The 17884-nt window shown below is 38.5% G+C and overlaps 1 protein-coding gene across 4 annotated transcripts in view; it reads left to right on the forward strand.

Moving 5' to 3' along the window:
* Nucleotides 1-15810: 15810 nt before the first annotated feature.
* Nucleotides 15811-17884, forward strand: part of Npas3 (neuronal PAS domain protein 3) — an 830624-nt gene continuing 828550 nt past the window's right edge. For all 4 annotated transcript variants that reach the window (XM_034636760.2, XM_027929571.3, XM_034636764.2 and 1 more), the window contains exon 1: nt 15811-15968. In XM_034636760.2, coding sequence (XP_034492651.1) covers nt 15811-15968 — 158 coding nt within the window. The remainder of the gene's footprint in view (nt 15969-17884) is intronic.

Consider the following 17884-nt stretch of genomic DNA (forward strand, 5'->3'; position numbering starts at 1 on the left):
GGATGTTGCTCAGTGGTTGAGCTCCCCTGGGTTCAATCCCCAGTACAAAAAAAAAAAAGAAAAAAAAAAGACTGAAATTTCTATGAGCATTACTAATTGAATTGGAAGTGCTATGATTGTTTTATATCAGAACTAAATGAACTGAAAAACAGAAGGTGAAAAAAGCCTGCTTTATTTGAGGATAAACCATTTTTAAGATATAAAAACTCTCAATTATCTTCTCATTCTAGTTGATGGTGTCGTCTTCCTTTTTTCTTACCAGAAAAGTATTTGGAAATACAATTATTTGTAGAGCAGTAACTGGAAACTGAAAAAGAAAAGCTATGTTGAGAACTCTTTAGTTGTTCCATGCATTTACTTGAGTCTGTGACAATTGATGGAATTTTCCACCTGGATCTAATATAGCTTGTGATGAGGTTTAAAGAGAATGTATGTCTGGAATGCCTAACAGTAGCGCATGATGAAGAGACATTAATTTTTCATTTTCATTTCTTTACACATTTTAACATCTTTAGTTGTTTGTGGGCATGTTTTTATTAGCACATATTAGTTACACAGAATAATGGGTTTCATTGTGGCATATTCATACATGCATATAGTGTACTTTGATCATATCTGCCTCCCATTTCCTACCCTCCTTGACCCTCTCCTATATACTTCCTATGGCCATATTTTTAAAAAATATTTTTTATGATGCAAAGTCAAAGGCAATGAAGAGGAGTTTAATTGTGTTAAATGTGGTATTATTTTCCACTAGATAATGCAAGAATTGGAATTAGGGATTTCACATTTTTTATGTTTACAAAATAGAGAAATAACCAAAGGAACAAAACTTTCAATGCAGATGAGCCCTACTATTTCGGACTATTATTATACACTTAAAATCTACCCTCCCTCCCTCCCTCCCTCCCTTCCTCCCTTCCTTCCTTCCTTCCTTCTTTCTTTCTATTTCTTTTCCAGACAGGATTTCACTATTTTGTCCAGTTGGGCTTCAACCTCCTGGGCTCATGCGATCCTCCTGCCTCAACCTTGTGAACATGTGAGACTACATTTGCACACTACCATAATGACTACTCAAATCCATGTAATGCTATTAAAGTAGCTCCTACTAGAATTACGTTTGTATGCCAAGCACCATGCTAAATACTTTATATTGTTTTTACCTTATTTCACTAGAATAGCCACCCTATGAGGTTGTCTTTTCCTACCTTTTAGGGGTGTTTGTTCATTGCTGCCTCTTCTTACATCTAGGGAGAGCTCCCTATGTTTCTTTTACCCTGATATAGCTTTGCTGCTTAAAAGAATACTTGGCATATGGTAGTTGCTCACAGAGTGTTTGTTCAGATGAATTCATGAATCAATGAAAGGAAACCTTCTTTTAGAAGTTAGATAATTCATCCCACATCCCTGGATAGTATTAAAATCCAAGTGTTCTAATTCAAGTTTCTCTCTACTGACCCTTAAAATACTGTGTAGGAAAATATCTGTAGCTTTGGTTTTTTTTTTTTTTTTTTTTTGGCAGGGTGCTCTGGAGACTGAACCCATGGGTACTTTCCAATGAGCTACATCCCCATATCTTTTTATCTTTTATTTTGAAGCAGGGTCTCAGTAAGTTGCTGAGACTGTTGCCTCCGCCTCCCAAAGTCCTGGGATTACCAGTGTGCACCACGGCACGCAGCAATATCTATTTCATTTTTATAACATTCCTGTGCCTTTCAAATGATAAGAACAGCAAGTGAAACATCAAAATGTGTTTGAAAAGAAACCTGGAGTTTAGATCAAAGTTTAAAATACACTCAAGTTGAAGGCAGGAGGGTCTTTATTGGAGAACAGTAGGGGGAGCAGGATCACCTGTAGGCAGAATTGGACCTTTGTGCAGAACTGGGCTGTGAGTATAGACATCTAAGATCATCATCAGGAATTCTCTTATTCTTAAGCTGTTGAAGGCCTGTAGCCTTATCCACAGTCAAAGATATGTTGAGCATCATAGAGTCCTTCCTCTAAAGACCACAAAGTATTGATATGGTGATGAGATCATTTTGATCCTTGAACTCTTTCCTTCATATTCTGAACATGGGCCAAATAAAAAATAGATGCCTACATTACAATGGAATAAATAATATTTGTATATTTGCTTGGCTTAAGTTCCATGTCATAAATCAAATGAAAATTATACCTCACAATACAAAATTTATTAGATTGGAGTTCTTCTTAGAAATTTGTCACCTCCTTCGTTTTAACAAAAGGAAAAATGTCACCATATTTCACGCCTATATTCCTTCCCCTTGGTTTCACTAAAAAATCAGAAAGGCATCTTTATGTGTTCCGTAGGTGAATGAACACCTCTGAATTTGGTTATTACTAGATTTCAAGTAAATACTGTTGAACTTAACCTTCATTAGCTTCAATAAAGAGTTACTTCCAATATTTTAGTTTCAGATTAATTGGATCTCTGCTTGTCTTTTAGTTTCAAGTGGATTTTTTACATTGAATGATTCCCTTCTACAACACTAGCACTCTTGATTTTTATCCTGTCACTTGACTATAACATAGACTTCATATCCCAGCATATCTTGCAGCCATTTTTGGTCAGATGACTAAGTGTTGACCAAAGACATGTGAAGGAACTATGTGCCACTTCTAAAGTGTGTTCTTAAAGAGAACCCACATACCCTTCTGTCCCTCAGTCATGGTACTTCTATTCTGCTACTTATAAATTGGATGTAGTAGCTTATCATCTTGAACTGTAGGGATTATTTCAACACCCCTGACATTGTGGAACCCAGGTTCTTTGATATGGAGTAATCTGCCTGCTAAACATCTGTATGATTAAGAAATAAACTTTTATTTTATGTAAGCAACTACTAACTTGTGTTTCTGTCATACAAATCTAAGGTGATTTGATATATGGTATATTTTACTTCTATGCTACTTAATATTTCTTTTTAGAAAAATTAAGCAAGAGGAAATCATAATAAGCCAAGATCTTAAACAAAGAAAATTTCCAAGTGAAAATGCATTGTGTCACTCTTCCAAATCAAATAAAATGAGTTTGGCAAAAGTTTTAAATTTTAACAATTTATTTAGATGTCTTCCCTCATGCATATAATGTTATAATTCTCAGTGACTCTTCCTCAAGTGCATAGTTTTTATTGACTATGACCACACAAATCCGTTTTTAGGAAGGATTATTTCTCAGTCAAAATAAGTATAATTAAAACTGTTTGTTTGTGTCTTGGTTTTGTGCAAAGACACAAAGATAACATTTATCTGATAAATACCTTTCTTATTTCCTCTTGATACAAACACTGAAAAGTGTTCTCTAGAAATAAATCAGCCAGCAAGCTGCTGCTTCTAGAACTCATCAAGAGTATATCTGACAGGATATAATTATTGGATAGGTTATATTAATTTATATATTGGGTGATTAATTCTTCAGTGGCTTATACTCTCTTTGAGATTTCTTTTTGATTATGAATCACTAATAACAAGCCATGCTCCAACTTCAAAAGATTGAGTTACTCTCTGCCTATTTGGTCGGTATCTTGAGCAGCTGTCCAGGGTACTTAAATAAAATTAATTATTGTAAATACTTAAATTACAGATTTCCCCCTTTTTATTTTGAAAAAGCAAAGATACTTTACATTGCAATTCAGTTTGTTCTCCTATTATGAAGAAGACTTTGAAGTCCTCTTGCTTGAGAATAGTGATAAACAATAAGGAAACTACTTGTGGCTGCCTGTGAAGACCATGTCAGAAAGATCACACACTTTGAGAACAGTGTTGTGATGTTTTGCTCAGGTCATTGACAGGACATGATTAAAGAGCAGGTCTATACTAATTGTAAATTTAGGGAACATTGACTCTAACAGATCCCCCAGTGCCAAAATTTCTCATCTGAATTCCTAGAAAGTGTCCATCTTGTTCTACTAAAATATATCCTAAGTGATGGAGGCCAGAACCTCAGAGGTCCTCTTCAGTACTGACTGATGGAAAACTTCTTTCCAACATAGAACTTTACCTCCTTATGTTTTTCATCTTTCCCTCTTTCTGGAATATCATATTGATTTCTGTATTCCCGTCCCCTTCTCTGAGTATTGAGAAAAAAATTAAGTTCCTGACCCCAGATCTTCAACATTAAGTATTTTATTTTTTTTTAATTTCAAAAGAATTTCAGTTGTATGTGGACACAATACTTTTATTTATTTGTGTATGTTTTATGATTTATTTATCTTTATGTGGTGCTGAGGATGAAACCCAGTGATTTACATGTGCTAGGCAAGCGCTCTACCACTGAGCCACAACCCCAGCCCAACATTAAGTATTTTAAATAATTTGTTCAAAACTGTACCACTTCCTGGGGTTGGGATGGTGACTCAGTGATACAGAGCTTACCTAGCATATGTGAGGCACTGGGTTTGATCCTCAGCACCACATATAAATAAATAAAATGAAGGTCATTGACAACTAAAAAATATTTTAAAAACAACTATACCATTTCCTAAGTGATATTATTAAAAAAAACAAAGCACTTATACCTGAGTTTTATTTAAAATTTAAATCCTAAGTACAATATGGGTAATAACCCAGTCGTGATTTGATAGTAAAACAACACAAAATAGCAAAGGATATTTTCATTCTTTGAAAAACAGCAAGAAAGAGAGTCTAGACATTTTATTTAGTTGTCATAACATGAGAATTGCATAATAATAAGAACTTGGGCCTCAAAGTGTGGGCTGAGGATCCTTTCAGTATCCAGGAGGTCAAAATTATTTTGTAATAATATTAAGACATTATTTGCCTGTGGACACTTGCACTGATGATATGAAAACAATGGCATGTAAAACTGCTGGGGAAGTTGGGTGCGATGGAGCATGCCTGTAATCCCAGTGGCTCAAGAGGCTGAGGCAGGATTGCAAGTTCAGAGCCACCCTCAGCAACTTAGCAAGGTCCTAAACAACTCAGTGAGTCCCTGTTGCTAAATGAAATATTAAAAAGAGCTGGGGATGTGGCTCAGTGGTTGAGTGCCCCTGGATTCACTCCCCAGTACCAAAAACAAACAAACAAACAAACACCAAGAAAACCAACCAACCAACCAACCTGATAAGAAATTAGCGGGAAACAAGATAGAAGGACCAAACTGTACTAGTTGTCACTGTGTTCTCCCCTGTCACTCACTCACAGTAAAGGTTGCCAGATTACTTTCCTATGTCCTTGATAAAGCAGCAAAAATATTAATTTTATTAAATCTAGACACTCAAGCACACATCTTTAAAATGTTCTTTGTGATGAACTGGCAAGTACACACGAAGCACTTTTGTTGCATACCTGATTACAATGAGTGTCTCTGAAAGATCACTTGTACAATCAATTGTTGGCATTGCTAACTGAATAAGCCACTTTTTTTTTTCATGGAATGATACTTATGCTTGAAAGAATAACTGAAAAGTTATGGTTATTCAGTTTTGGGTGTTTGACATCTCCCAAATTTCTTGAAAATGAATAAAATGTGTCTGTCACTCCAAAGATAACAACTGACAATATTTGGTTGCCAATAATAATAATATTTTGGGTTTCCAAGTGAAAATTAGAATTTTAAGAAACTTTCAGCTGCCACTGTGAGCATGCAGATTCCTAGTGCTTAAAGACTTACAGATCATTTTGGTACAGATATGATTTGTTGATATTACATAATAAAATGTATGAATATTTAGAGGAGGTTCATAGCCCAGTTAGTCAATATTTTGAAAATTATCAATGCATAATGATATAAAATCACACATGGAGGGCTGGGATTGTGGCTCAGTGGTAGAGTGCTTGCCTAACATGCAGGAGGCACTGGATTTGATCCTCAGCATCACACAAAAATGAAATAAAGATATTGTGTCAACCTACAACTAAAAAATAAATGTTTTTTAAAAAATCACACATGGGTGAAAAATATCTACAGATTAATGAATTTTAATGGCCATAGTATGAAAATTTCTTAGTATGATTTCAATTTTCATGTTACTACTAAGTTTTAAGAAACTACTCTTATTAAGTTTTGGTATAGTAGCAAAGAAGAATATTCACAATTCACAATTATCTGAAGGTTGTTAAAATTTTTCTTACCTCTTTCCTAACTTCATAACAGATTGAATGCAGAAGAGATAGAAGAATCTGATTGTCTTCTAAGCTATATTGAAGAGAACCAAAAAAAAAGAAACAATATTTCTCTTCTATTTTTTTGAATAAAATTAATTAATAGTTATTAAAACATTATTGATGTTATGTAATGAATTTTATTGGTCATTTTTATTTTTTATTTTTATTTCTTTTTTATTGATTTTTTAAAAAAATAAATGACAGCAGAATGCATTATAATTCTTATTACACATATACAGCACAATTTTTTATATATGTGGTTGTATATAAAGTATGTTGACACCAATTCGTGTCTTCATACCTGTACTTTGTATAATGATGTCCATCACATTCCACCATCATTGCTAAACCCCTGCCCACTTCCTTCCCCTCCTACCCCTCTGCCCTATCTAGAGTTTGTCTATTCCTCCCATGCTCCCCCTCCCTACCCCACTATGAATCAGCCTCCTTATATCAGACAAAACATTCAGCATTTGTTTTTTGGGATTGGCTAACTTCACTTAACATTATCTTCTCCAATGCCATTCATTTACCTGCAAATGCCATGATTTTATTCTCTTTTATTGTTGAGTAAAACTCCATTGTGTATATATGCCACTTTTTTTAATCCATTCATCTACTGAAGGGCATCTAGGTTGGCTCCACAGTTTAGCTATTGTGAATTGTGCTGCTATGAACATTGATATGGCTGTGTTCCTGTAGTATGCTATTTTTAAGTCTGTTGGGTATACACCAAGGAGAGGGATAGCTGGGTCAAATGGTGGTTCCATTACAAATTTTCCAAGGAATCTCCATACTACTTTCCATAACGGCTGCAACAATTTGCAGTCCCACCAGCAGTGTATGAGTGTACCTTTTCCCCCACGTCCTCGCCAACATTGTTTGTCTTCATAATAGCTGCCATTCTGACTGGAGTGAGATGATATCTTAGAGTAGTTTTGATTTGCATTTCTCTACTTGTTAGAGATGGATGAACATTTTTTCATATATTTGATTCTTGTATATCTTCTGAGAAGTGTCTGTTCAGGCCCCTGGCCCATTTATTGGTTGGGTTATTTGTATTTTTTGGTGCTTAGATTTTTGAGTTCTTTATATACCTAGAGATTAGTGCTCTATCTGATGTGTGAGGGGTAAAAATTTACTCCCAGGATGTAGATTTTCTGTTCACCTCACAGATTGTTTCTTTTGCTGAGAAGAAACTTTTTAGTTTGAACCCATCCCATTTATTGATTCTTGGTTTTATTTATTTTTTTTTTAAATTTTTTATTGTTGGCTGTTCAAAACATTACATAGTTCTTGATATATCATATTTCACAATTTGATTCAAGTGGGTTATGAGCTCCCATTTTTACCCCACTATAGGAGTCTTATTACAGAAGTTGGGGCCTAATCCCACATGATGAAGATTAGGGTCTACTTTTTCTTCTATTAGATGCAGAGTCTCTGCTTTAATTCCTAGGTCCTTGATCCACTTTGAGTTGAGTTTTGTGCATGGTGAGAGATGGGAATTTAATTTCATTTTGTTGCATATGGATTTCCAGTTTAGAAAAACTAGAGATAACAGAAACATATCTCAACATCGTAAAGATTATCTATGCTAAGCCTCAGGCCAACATCATTCCAAATGGAGAAAAATTAAAACACATTCCCTCTAAAAACTGGAACAAGACAAGGATGCCCTATTTCACCACTTCTATTCAACATAGTTCTTGAAACACTGGCCAGAGAAATTAGACAGATGAAAGAAATTAAAGGAATATGTATAGGAAAAGAAGAACTTAAATTAACACTATTTGCTGATGATATGATCCTATACCTAGAAGTCCCAAAAAGCTCCACCAGAAAACTTCTAGAACTAGTAAATGAATTCAGCAAAGTAGCAGGATATAAAATCAATACCCATAAATCAAAGGCATTTCTGTATATCAGTGACAAATCATCTGAGAATGAAATGAGGAAAACTACCCCATTTACAATAACCTAAAATAAATAAATAAATAAAATACTTGGGAATCAACTTAATGAAAGAGGTGAAAGATCTATACAATGAAAACTATAGAATCCTAAAGAAAGAAATCAAAGAAGACCTTAGAAGATGGAAAGATCTACTTTGCTCTTGGATAGACAGAATTAATATTATAAAAATGACCATACTTCCAAAAGCAATATACAAATTTAATGGAATTCCGATCAATGGAATGCCCAATGGCATTCCTCATAGAAATAGAAAAAGCAATCATGAAATTCATCTGGAAAAATAAGAGACCTAGAATAGCTAAAGCTATCCTTAGCAGGAAGAGTGAAGCAGGTGGCATCACCATACCAGAATTTAAACTATACTACAGAGCAATAGTAACAAAAACAGCATGGTATTGGCACAAAACAGACTGTTAGACCAATGGCACATAATAGAGGACACAGAGACTAAACCACAAAATTATAATTATCTTATATTAGACAAAGGTGCCAAAAACATGCATTGGAGAAAAGATAGCCCCTTCAACAAATGGTACTGAGAAAAATTGGTCATTTTTAAATGGACTAACAAAGAGTTCTTACATATATGTCTTAACTCTGAATAGAGTAAATATTTATAAATGTGATATAAATAATCTAGATTTTTTTTAGTGGCTCGAATAATGTTTTTTTAATATTTATTTTTATTTATTTATTTATTTATTTATTTATTTATTTATTAGTTCTTGGCGGACACAACATCTTTGTTTGTATGTGGTGCTGAGGATCGAACCCAGGCCGCACGCATGCCAGGCGAGCACGCTACCGCTTGAGCCACATCCCCAGCCCATCAAATAATGTTTTAAAAAGATGACTTGGAGACAAAAATGTTTGTGATTCACTACATCAAATGATACTTTAATGAAAAATCACAGTTATGCTTACTCTCATTGATTTAAAAGATTCACAACAAAATGCAAGTATCCTTGTTTCCAATAATTGCCAATACAGGAGGGATCTGATATCAGAATTTATATTTTTTGAAACTCTTTTATTTTATGCCTCTACACTTCCTATACATGATTGATGCCAGAAGTTTACTTCCCTTTGTGTGAAGCAGAACTTGAAATCTCCAGAAAAGTACTCCTAGCTTTCTGGAGCACTAGCAGTAATTTTATCTGGTGTCTTTCTTTACTTTGATTTCAGATATGTAGTTATACAGCTTAGAATAAAGAACTGTTTAGGCTTGTCAACATTTATAAATATAATGTAAAGATATTTCATAACTTTTCTAGGTAATCAAATAATTTTCCATCTCCACCCAAGAGACTTCAAGAGAACAGAAATTGCTCTGATGGGAATGACCACCATTCATTGAATAATTAACATGGGTCAAGCACTTACTAAGCACTTTGCACACTTCATAGCAATTAATTCTTACAACAATCCTTTGAGAACTGTCTTACTAATTTCACAAATAAAAGAACTGGGACTTAGAGAAAGTAAATAAATTGGAGTCACTCAGCTTATATATGGTAGAACCGTATACAAGCCAGAGTGCAGGATTCTCACCCTGTGCACTTGGCCGTGTTTTACTTCTTCTTCTCATTTTCTTTAGCTTCCCTACCCCCATGCCACTTTTGTGTGTTTTACACAAATTGATTGTTGCACTTGGGATAATTGTTGTTAGTTTCCTTACATATCTACCTCTGCTTATAAACTCATGGCTCCCTAAAGAAAGGAACTATGTCTGAATTCCTAACACATAGGACAAGTTCATTTTTCCTGGACTAACTTAATACCAGGGGCTGGGGTTGTGGCTCTGTGGTAGAGTGCTCACCTAGCATGTGTGAAGCACAGGCTTTGATCCTCAACACCACATAAAAATAAATAAAATAAAGGTATTGTGTCCTTCTACAACTAAAAAAAAAAAAGTTAGAAATATCTTTAAAAATTAATTAGTTAATTAATTAATATCAGGTTGCTGAAGCCAAGAAAGCTTAAATAACTTGTCCTTGACCACTCAATGTGTATCAAAGTCAGGATCTTCTGTTATAAACATACTAGGTCAGTGGTTGTCAAATAAGGTACCTGAGCTAACTGTATTAACACAACCCAGGAACATGTTAGAAATGAAAATGATTGCCCGGCCCCAGATTTATGGAATAAGGTCCTATGGAAGTAAGGCCCAGAAATTTGCGTTTTAATAAGCTCTTTTTTGTAATTCTGATGCATGGTGAAGTCTGAGAACCATCCCTCTAGGTGAAGGGACATAACAGTTTAATAAAAACAGAATGGTTGACTCAGCATGGAGCTTAATAAAACTACTCGTTTGATTTTCTGTGTGATTAGGTTTATACAATATCCTACCCTTCTGAAAATGAAAAATTCATGTAAAAACTCATCTAGTATGGTTGTTTTCATTTTGGAAGAAAATTTCTATCCAAAGCAATTAACTACTCCTTCAATCAATCAGTTACTGAATTAATAATTTTACAATCAATGAGAAAATTCAATGAAGAAGGAGTTCATTGGTTATATGAATGCTTACCTGGAGCAATTAAGTCAAATAGGGACAAGAGTTTAAGTTAGTACTGTATATAATTTTGACTAAAACAAAAACTACCATGGGTTGCTGAATCTGTGGGGCAAGTAGAGGTTCCATGCAAGTTCCAATTATGCTGATGGTAACAGAAGAAACAAAAGTAGAACCAGCAATTGGGACTTCTTTATAATCACAGGTAGATTTAAAACTATTTCCTTTAAAAATTAGAACTGTTTCAACTTCAAAATAAAATACCGTACCACAAGAAATTAAGCAAAAGCAAAAGATTGTTGCTTAAAGTCAAATTCATCTATTAAATATGTTGAGTGTACTCCGTTATTTTATTTTTAAGTCTAAGTTTATCTTAGATTCTATTGATTTGTACGTGCTTTGGAATAATATGTGCCATAATGTGTGAATATTTTAAGAAAAAAATATGGATTTCTGAGAACTCTCCCCCATCACACTAATTTTTCTAAACAATTCCTCCTCCCCTACTGCCTGCTACTGAATTTTTTAAAAAGTAGCTAAAGGATTTTCTTCTAACCAAACGTCTTTTTTTTTCCTTGCTATATATTTATAAAGTCCTCTGAGAATTAGTTTGGCATAATAGTTTATTTTAGTGCTTGATACATGTAGTATTAAGATGAAAAAATCCTCAGAACTTTTCTTATATATTATATATGGTCATGCATATATTATAAATAATGATTCATTGAATATTCTTTTAGTTTTCCTGCTAGATCATTGAGAAAGGCTATATTGCTAAGTTTATGTTATTCTTCCCTTCCCTGACATTATTGTTTTTCTTTTAAATGGACTGGAGAATATATTAATAGCATGGAAAATTTAGCAGGAAGAGCTTGAATTCAATTTGGATTGAGGAGTGAAAATGGAAAATTGGTTAAATCAAATATTTAACCCCTCTACAGAATGTAAAATCTCCTTCAAATGGTATGGTGGGACCGTAATACTAGCTCATGGCTCTTACTAAAGTGAAGTCTCCAGATTGGTGCATATTATCATGTAAGTTTCTTTATAGAAAAAAAAATCTTTAATTGCAGCATAATCACTTCTATAAAAACATTCAACATTTCTGAGCAAAGCATTTCTTACCTTTATTCATTGCATATTAGATTTTTATGCCATTTATTTCCCATTTTGCCTTATCTTATCCTAATCTCTGTAGATTATTTTATATTTTATAAATATATAATCAAAGTAAAACAAAAAATATATATAATCAAGCTTTGTAGCCTCCTTCTCTCCTAACCTATCCTTGACAGTTTCTGACAGCAAATAGTAAAAATTCAGAATCAAAGCATGTAAGTAAATGGAAATAAATTTCTCCAGAATAAGTATTTTATTCATATGGACATTAGGCACAGTTGTACAAGGCTAAAAATGTAAATCTGTGATTGTGATAGCTCTGTATATCGTATGTATATATTCAAGGTTAAAACATACAGTTCTTATCTATGTGTCTACATACACTAATATTTAGATTTGGGTGGGGGAGGATATATAATGAGAAAGTATACAGTTCAGTGTTAACTGGAGCCCTTTTGGTTGGGTGAACGCCAAAGCAACTTTCAAAATATTTCAAAACAGCTGCCAGCATGTAAAGATTTTAACTGAAGAAAGAGAGTAATGAATCTGAATTACTAATGAGAGAATAAACTTATGTTTTGCTTAAGGTCCTTAATGAACATGGAGATAAGCATTTCCAATAAGGAATTTGTCTCTTGTGCATGCAAACCAACCTTCTGAAACCATATATGTAAGGATAAAATGCTACAACAGACTTACATATGTATTCTAAGGTAACCTATAGTGCAAGTCTTCTTTAAGTATATTGTGTGTTTCTGTTTTAGAAAAGAAGGATCCGGAGAGCAGGAGTCCTGTCAATTCCTTTAAAAATGGATAATTGAAAGCTTAGAACTTTGAAGTTGAATGTGCTCATTTAACTCTTTAATAGTATAATTGAAGAGGCTTCATTATAAATAAGCGTCCAACAGCAAATCTCACATTTTCTTTCTAATGGGACAATTTTGTCCTTTGGTTTTCCAGGTAAAAATTACCCTCCAAAAGGGAAGAGAAACAGGATCACACATTTTTTAAAAAAATACTTATTTATTTATTTTAGTTTTCGGCGGACACAACATCTTTGTATGTGGTGTTGAGGATTGAACCCGGGCCGCACGCATGCTAGGCAAGCGCGCTACTGGTTGAGCCACATCCCGAACCCCAGGATCACACATTTGCTGACCAACTATTATGTAAAATATGTAGTAATAAAATGTAATTACTGGCTTCTTCTAGTCATAGTGTTGGATTGAAACAATTAAAGAAGTGATATTCTTTATTCATAAATATAGCTTTTGTTGATTTGTAGAAAGACTTTAAAAGGGAAACCAAAGTTCTAAAAATTCTTCTCTTTTGGCCAAGGAGAGTTTTCTCTCCCTTTCCCCCTCACTTGGCCATTTGGGCTGCCTCTGGATCAACAGGATCTGGCCTGAAATAGTATATGACAGTACTGGAGTCACAATGAGGCAGGAGCCACTTGCTAGAAGCCCTCCATCAAGTGGTTGGTGTAGACATCAGTGGCAGGCACAGCACCACCCTACAAATGGGCTAATAATTCAGACAAATGGTATTTTATAGAAAACCACTGCCCACATATGAGTGAGTTTTCAGCTTCATTCATCAGGCATTTACTAGGCTTCCATTGGCCTATGATACCTGTCTAGAATGGGCATGAACTCCATTTCTTTCAACTGGAAAGCCTTCCCAGGGCTGAAGAGTGTTATTTGAAATTTCTTGGGATCCTGCCCTGAGGATGAGAGGCAGTGGGGCGAGAGCGCAGAGATCCAAGTCAGCCCGCGACACCTAGTCGTTGAGTGCTCCGCGTGGGACCACGACTCACTTTTATGATCCTTACAAGGCGGCTTTCCACCCACCTCGCTCCGCCCCCCACGGTCCCAACCCGGGCTCCAAGAACCCCGCGTTTGGCTTCTCAACAGGTATCCCTGTTAAGCTAGAAAATGACCCTAAGGAGGGAGTCAGGACCTCGCTCAGGTCTTCAACTAACTCGTGGGATCCTCCGCACAAGACACAGATGCTCATTACGATTCTTTTTACGTGCAACACGTGGGGGGACGAAGCAGTTTCATATCTCCTGGTATTATCTGCCGTCCAAAGCATTTTCTTTGAGAGGAAAATGGAAACGCAGCTGCGCCGTGGGCCCGGCCAGCGAGAGCTGAGGCTCCCTCCCTCTGTCTCGCTGTGGCTGCTGGGCGCGGGAGGCTCCTCCGGAAACTGACTTGGGTTAGGGAAGCTCAGAGGTTGCCCTGGCAGGCGTGGGATGCCACTGGGGCGAGGACTCGCCTTTGTGCTGCTTTGCTGTTTTCCAGAGCCATCAGGGTGGGAGGGGACGCCTGAGTGTGCAGCAAGGGCAGACTCCTGGCCCCTTGACCGTGTGCGGCGACGCTGGGCTGAGCGGCCTCTGCTACTCTCTGGCTTGGCAACTTCTGGCCAATCCATTCTGCCCCTCTGGCCCCCGGCGGGCCGGCTGCGCCCCAGGCTCAAAGGGTTAAGCAGGTGTCTCGCCTGGCGAGGCGCTATTGGCCGAGGGCCCGGGCGGCGCGGCAGCGGTCACCACGCTTCGCTGAGCCCAACTTGGGTTTGAGCTGAGGGTGCGGCGACCACTCCTCCCCAGGCTGTGGTGCCGGGGCTTTGGCGTGCGGGGAGTGGAAAGGAGAAGAGTAGAAGGGGAAACCAGCAGCAGCAATAGCAAAACCAGGCAGGGAGTGTGGGAGCGCAAGGGGTAGGAAGCCTGAGCCTTGCATCCCTTAGGGGCTGCGCCCACTGCTTGCAACTTCGCTCCCGCTCTCTAGCCGGAAGAAAGAGGAGGAAGTGGGGCAACAGGGGTCCAGGGCCGGGGGGTGATAAATTCCCACCGTCACATCCCTTAGTCGAGTGAAAGGAGTGCAAGTTATCACTTAAGAAGGAGTACCCAAACCATAAAGAATCCCTCCTCATCCCCTAAGGATTGCTGCAACAATGTGGAGAAGTAACTGTGAGACGCGAGGAAATAAATGCACGTGCTTTCTCTTTTTGTTTCCCTGGTGGTTGGAATTTGCAGAGTTCTTCTCAATTGTGGCTGCTAATTTATTCGTTTCATCGGTGGAAAGGGGGCCTGTGGAGGTGGGTCATCAGGGCACTCTCGGATCCCGCTAGCAGGTCCTACAGTACCCACCTCACGAGTTTGCCCAGAATCAACCCGCCCGCCCACTAGGAGCGGGAAGAGTCCTTTCTTATAAAGGGAACAAACTCTTCATTGCACAAAAGCGACTTCTTTTCCCTCCACCTTCGCACACCATCTCTTCCTGATAAGTATCAAGTTCTCCAGGAGCCCAACTTGCGCTTGGCAACGCTTGCGCTGCATAGTGTGCAGAAGACTGGCAAAGAGCGGCCCGGGCTAGGAGGGGAGGCTCCGCGCCCCCATTCCTACACATGCAGGCTGGAGTCCAGGTTGCTGGAAGCCACCGGAGGCGCGAGCCTGCCTGTATGGTGGCTATTTCTCTAGAGAAAGGAGGGAGAGAGCGCGCCTCAGTCTAGCACTTTGGGTCGGAAGTGCGCGGCGAGTGTGTGTGTGTGTGTGTGTGTGTGTGTGTAGAGGGGCGGGAAAGAAATGCACTCTCCACTGCCCGTCATTCCCTTGCACCGGCCAAGTCCTAGCCAAGCCTCCTGGTGCATCCTTCCTCCACTACCCCCTCCCCTTCTTCCCTCAGCTGGGCTCGCGCGGCGAAGCCTGAGCAGCCAGTGAGAGCAACATCCTGAAAAGAGGGGGGAGCACCACTGCCCCCCAAAAGGGAAAAAGGCCCCACCCTGACACGTTTTGCTGTTTGCAAGTCCCTCGCACGCCCCCCGCACCTCCTCCTCGCGCTTGCGGCCCCCCCAGTCCGCTGCGCGCACATCAAAGCGCCTCTCCGCCGCGCACAGTGGCCGCGGCTCACTAATGGGATTGCAGGCTGGTGCCTGGCTCCGCTGCTGCCGCCGCCGCTGCTCGCGCTGCTGCTGCCGCCGCCGCCTGAGCCCGAGCCCGAACCCCCGCCAGCCCCAGCCCAGAGTCGTAGCACCCGGGGTCCGAAGTCGCGGCGATGATCCGAATTTTTCCGGATTTCAGCGTGCAGGTGACGGCCGCGGCGGCCGGCGGGGCGGCCGCAGGGGTGCCGGCCGGCGCGGGCATGGGGAGGGCCGGCGCCGCCGCCAACGGTACCCCGCAGAACGTCCAGGGCATCACATCCTACCAGCAGCGGTGAGTAGTCCCGCCTGAGCTGGGATAGTGCCCCCGCCCCGGGGTGCTGGGGTGGGACTCACTTTGCTCCTGTTTTGTGCCTTACAACACACATGCACACCACCAGGGCTCACTTTGCCTTCTTCTCGTTCTATAGAGAAGGAAGAAAAAAAAAAAAAAAATCACAGTCCGAATTGAAAAGCACTCCAGTGCACTGGCGAAGTGAAATCATCCTTTGCCCTCTGTCTAGCCCCAAACCTAGAACCTCAGTCCCGAGTAGCGAAGGAGTTGCAGCGAAGTCTGAGACGCCGCACAAGGTGCTTTTGCAAAGTTTGGGATCCTTGTTCCCCTTCCAGCAGAATTTTCTCAATGCCTTTGCCGGGTGCGGATCGGCGCTGACCAACAACCAGGAGGGCAATTGATCACCGGAGGCTGATTGATCATTTGTTTCCAAACAGAATAGGACCGATTTTCACGTGTAGCGGTAGACTTGCATTTCTACATAATAGTGTTATCATGTCACCTGTTACTACAGGGAAATACAGCATGAAATCCGAGTCTCTTCGGCGCTGTTAAGTATTCATCTTAAATGCATTATAATGCAAATGGATAAAATTCCGAGATACAATTTAGGAAACTAATTTTACAAAGTTAGGCTTGGTGGTTGGATGGAAGTTTAAAAGTAATACTTGTTTGCATTTCTGTTAAACATATTGGTAGATTTTAAAAAATATGGATGTGACATTGAGATAGTAAACATTCTTTGATTCAATTAGGAGAGAGAGAGAGAGAGAGAGAGAGAGAGAGAGAAATGACCTCCACTACCAGCCCTAGAACTCTAAAGTTTTTCCATAAGGACAACTTTCGATGGTCCAAGATTTTATTGAAAATGTAATCCATAAAAATGCGCTGAGAAAAACTAACAATGTAATAAGAAAAGTAAGCTCTCCATTTGTGGGGTTCAATTTTACTGAAGATGGAAGAAAAAAGAGCACATGAAAGTGTGAAATTAAATATTTGTGTTTCCCAGATTGCACACGATTAAACATCTGAGAGATTTGCCAATGGCATTTAACTTAAAATATACACAATGCATAATTCAAATAACAGTTCCTATTTTTACCTTGTATTTGAAACTTCATTGATTTGAGAACCTTTGATTTGAACCAACAGTATTTAAACTGAAAAGGTTAAGATAATCTATCATTGCCATATTTTGTGTCTTCTAACCAAGGGCCCAGTGACCAGAGCAGATTTTGCATAACACACTGAGTGTTATCCAAGTTCATGCCCAGTAATGCAAATATTCTAAAGAAGACTTCATTATATGCTCTGCTTATTGTCAGAAGTTTTAAAAGGAATCTTAAAAATATTTCAAAAAGGGGCTATTCCTTGACAAGGTGATTTTTGACTTAAATTATTTTAGCCCTGTTTTACTTCAGTGATGACAAGAACCTTTAATACAAAAGATGTGGGAGTCTTTCAAACATGAAGGACTGGAAAAGAATTAGATTTTTCCTTTTCATGGTCAGGTATTTTTTGTCATTTATAAAACATTTAAATGACAATAGAATTTGGTGATCACTTTAACTAGGAAGTGCAGGCAATGGTCACAATAGTGTGGTTTGTGAAGTAGGGAGTCAAGGGTCAGAAATGTCAGATGGCCTTTAGAAGATTTCAGGGACCTCTGGGGAACTTGAGCTAAACTAAAAGATAATAAAATTGGGCATAGGGGGCAGTTATGAATTTTTAGCCTTTAGGTTTGCTCTGAGTGTTGGTGTTGTCCTTAAAAAAGATTATCTTGAGGCATTCTTTTTTCAAGTTACAAGCATCCAGTGGCAGTTCCCCATGGTCCCTGCCATCTCCATACTGAAAGCTGCTCTGGAGCCCTCCACCTTTTTGTCTTTGAATTTGGGCTTCTTGTCAAACATTTGGGT

Source organism: Marmota flaviventris, chromosome 2 (assembly GCF_047511675.1).
Source record: "Marmota flaviventris isolate mMarFla1 chromosome 2, mMarFla1.hap1, whole genome shotgun sequence".
Lineage (NCBI taxonomy): Eukaryota > Metazoa > Chordata > Mammalia > Rodentia > Sciuridae > Marmota > Marmota flaviventris.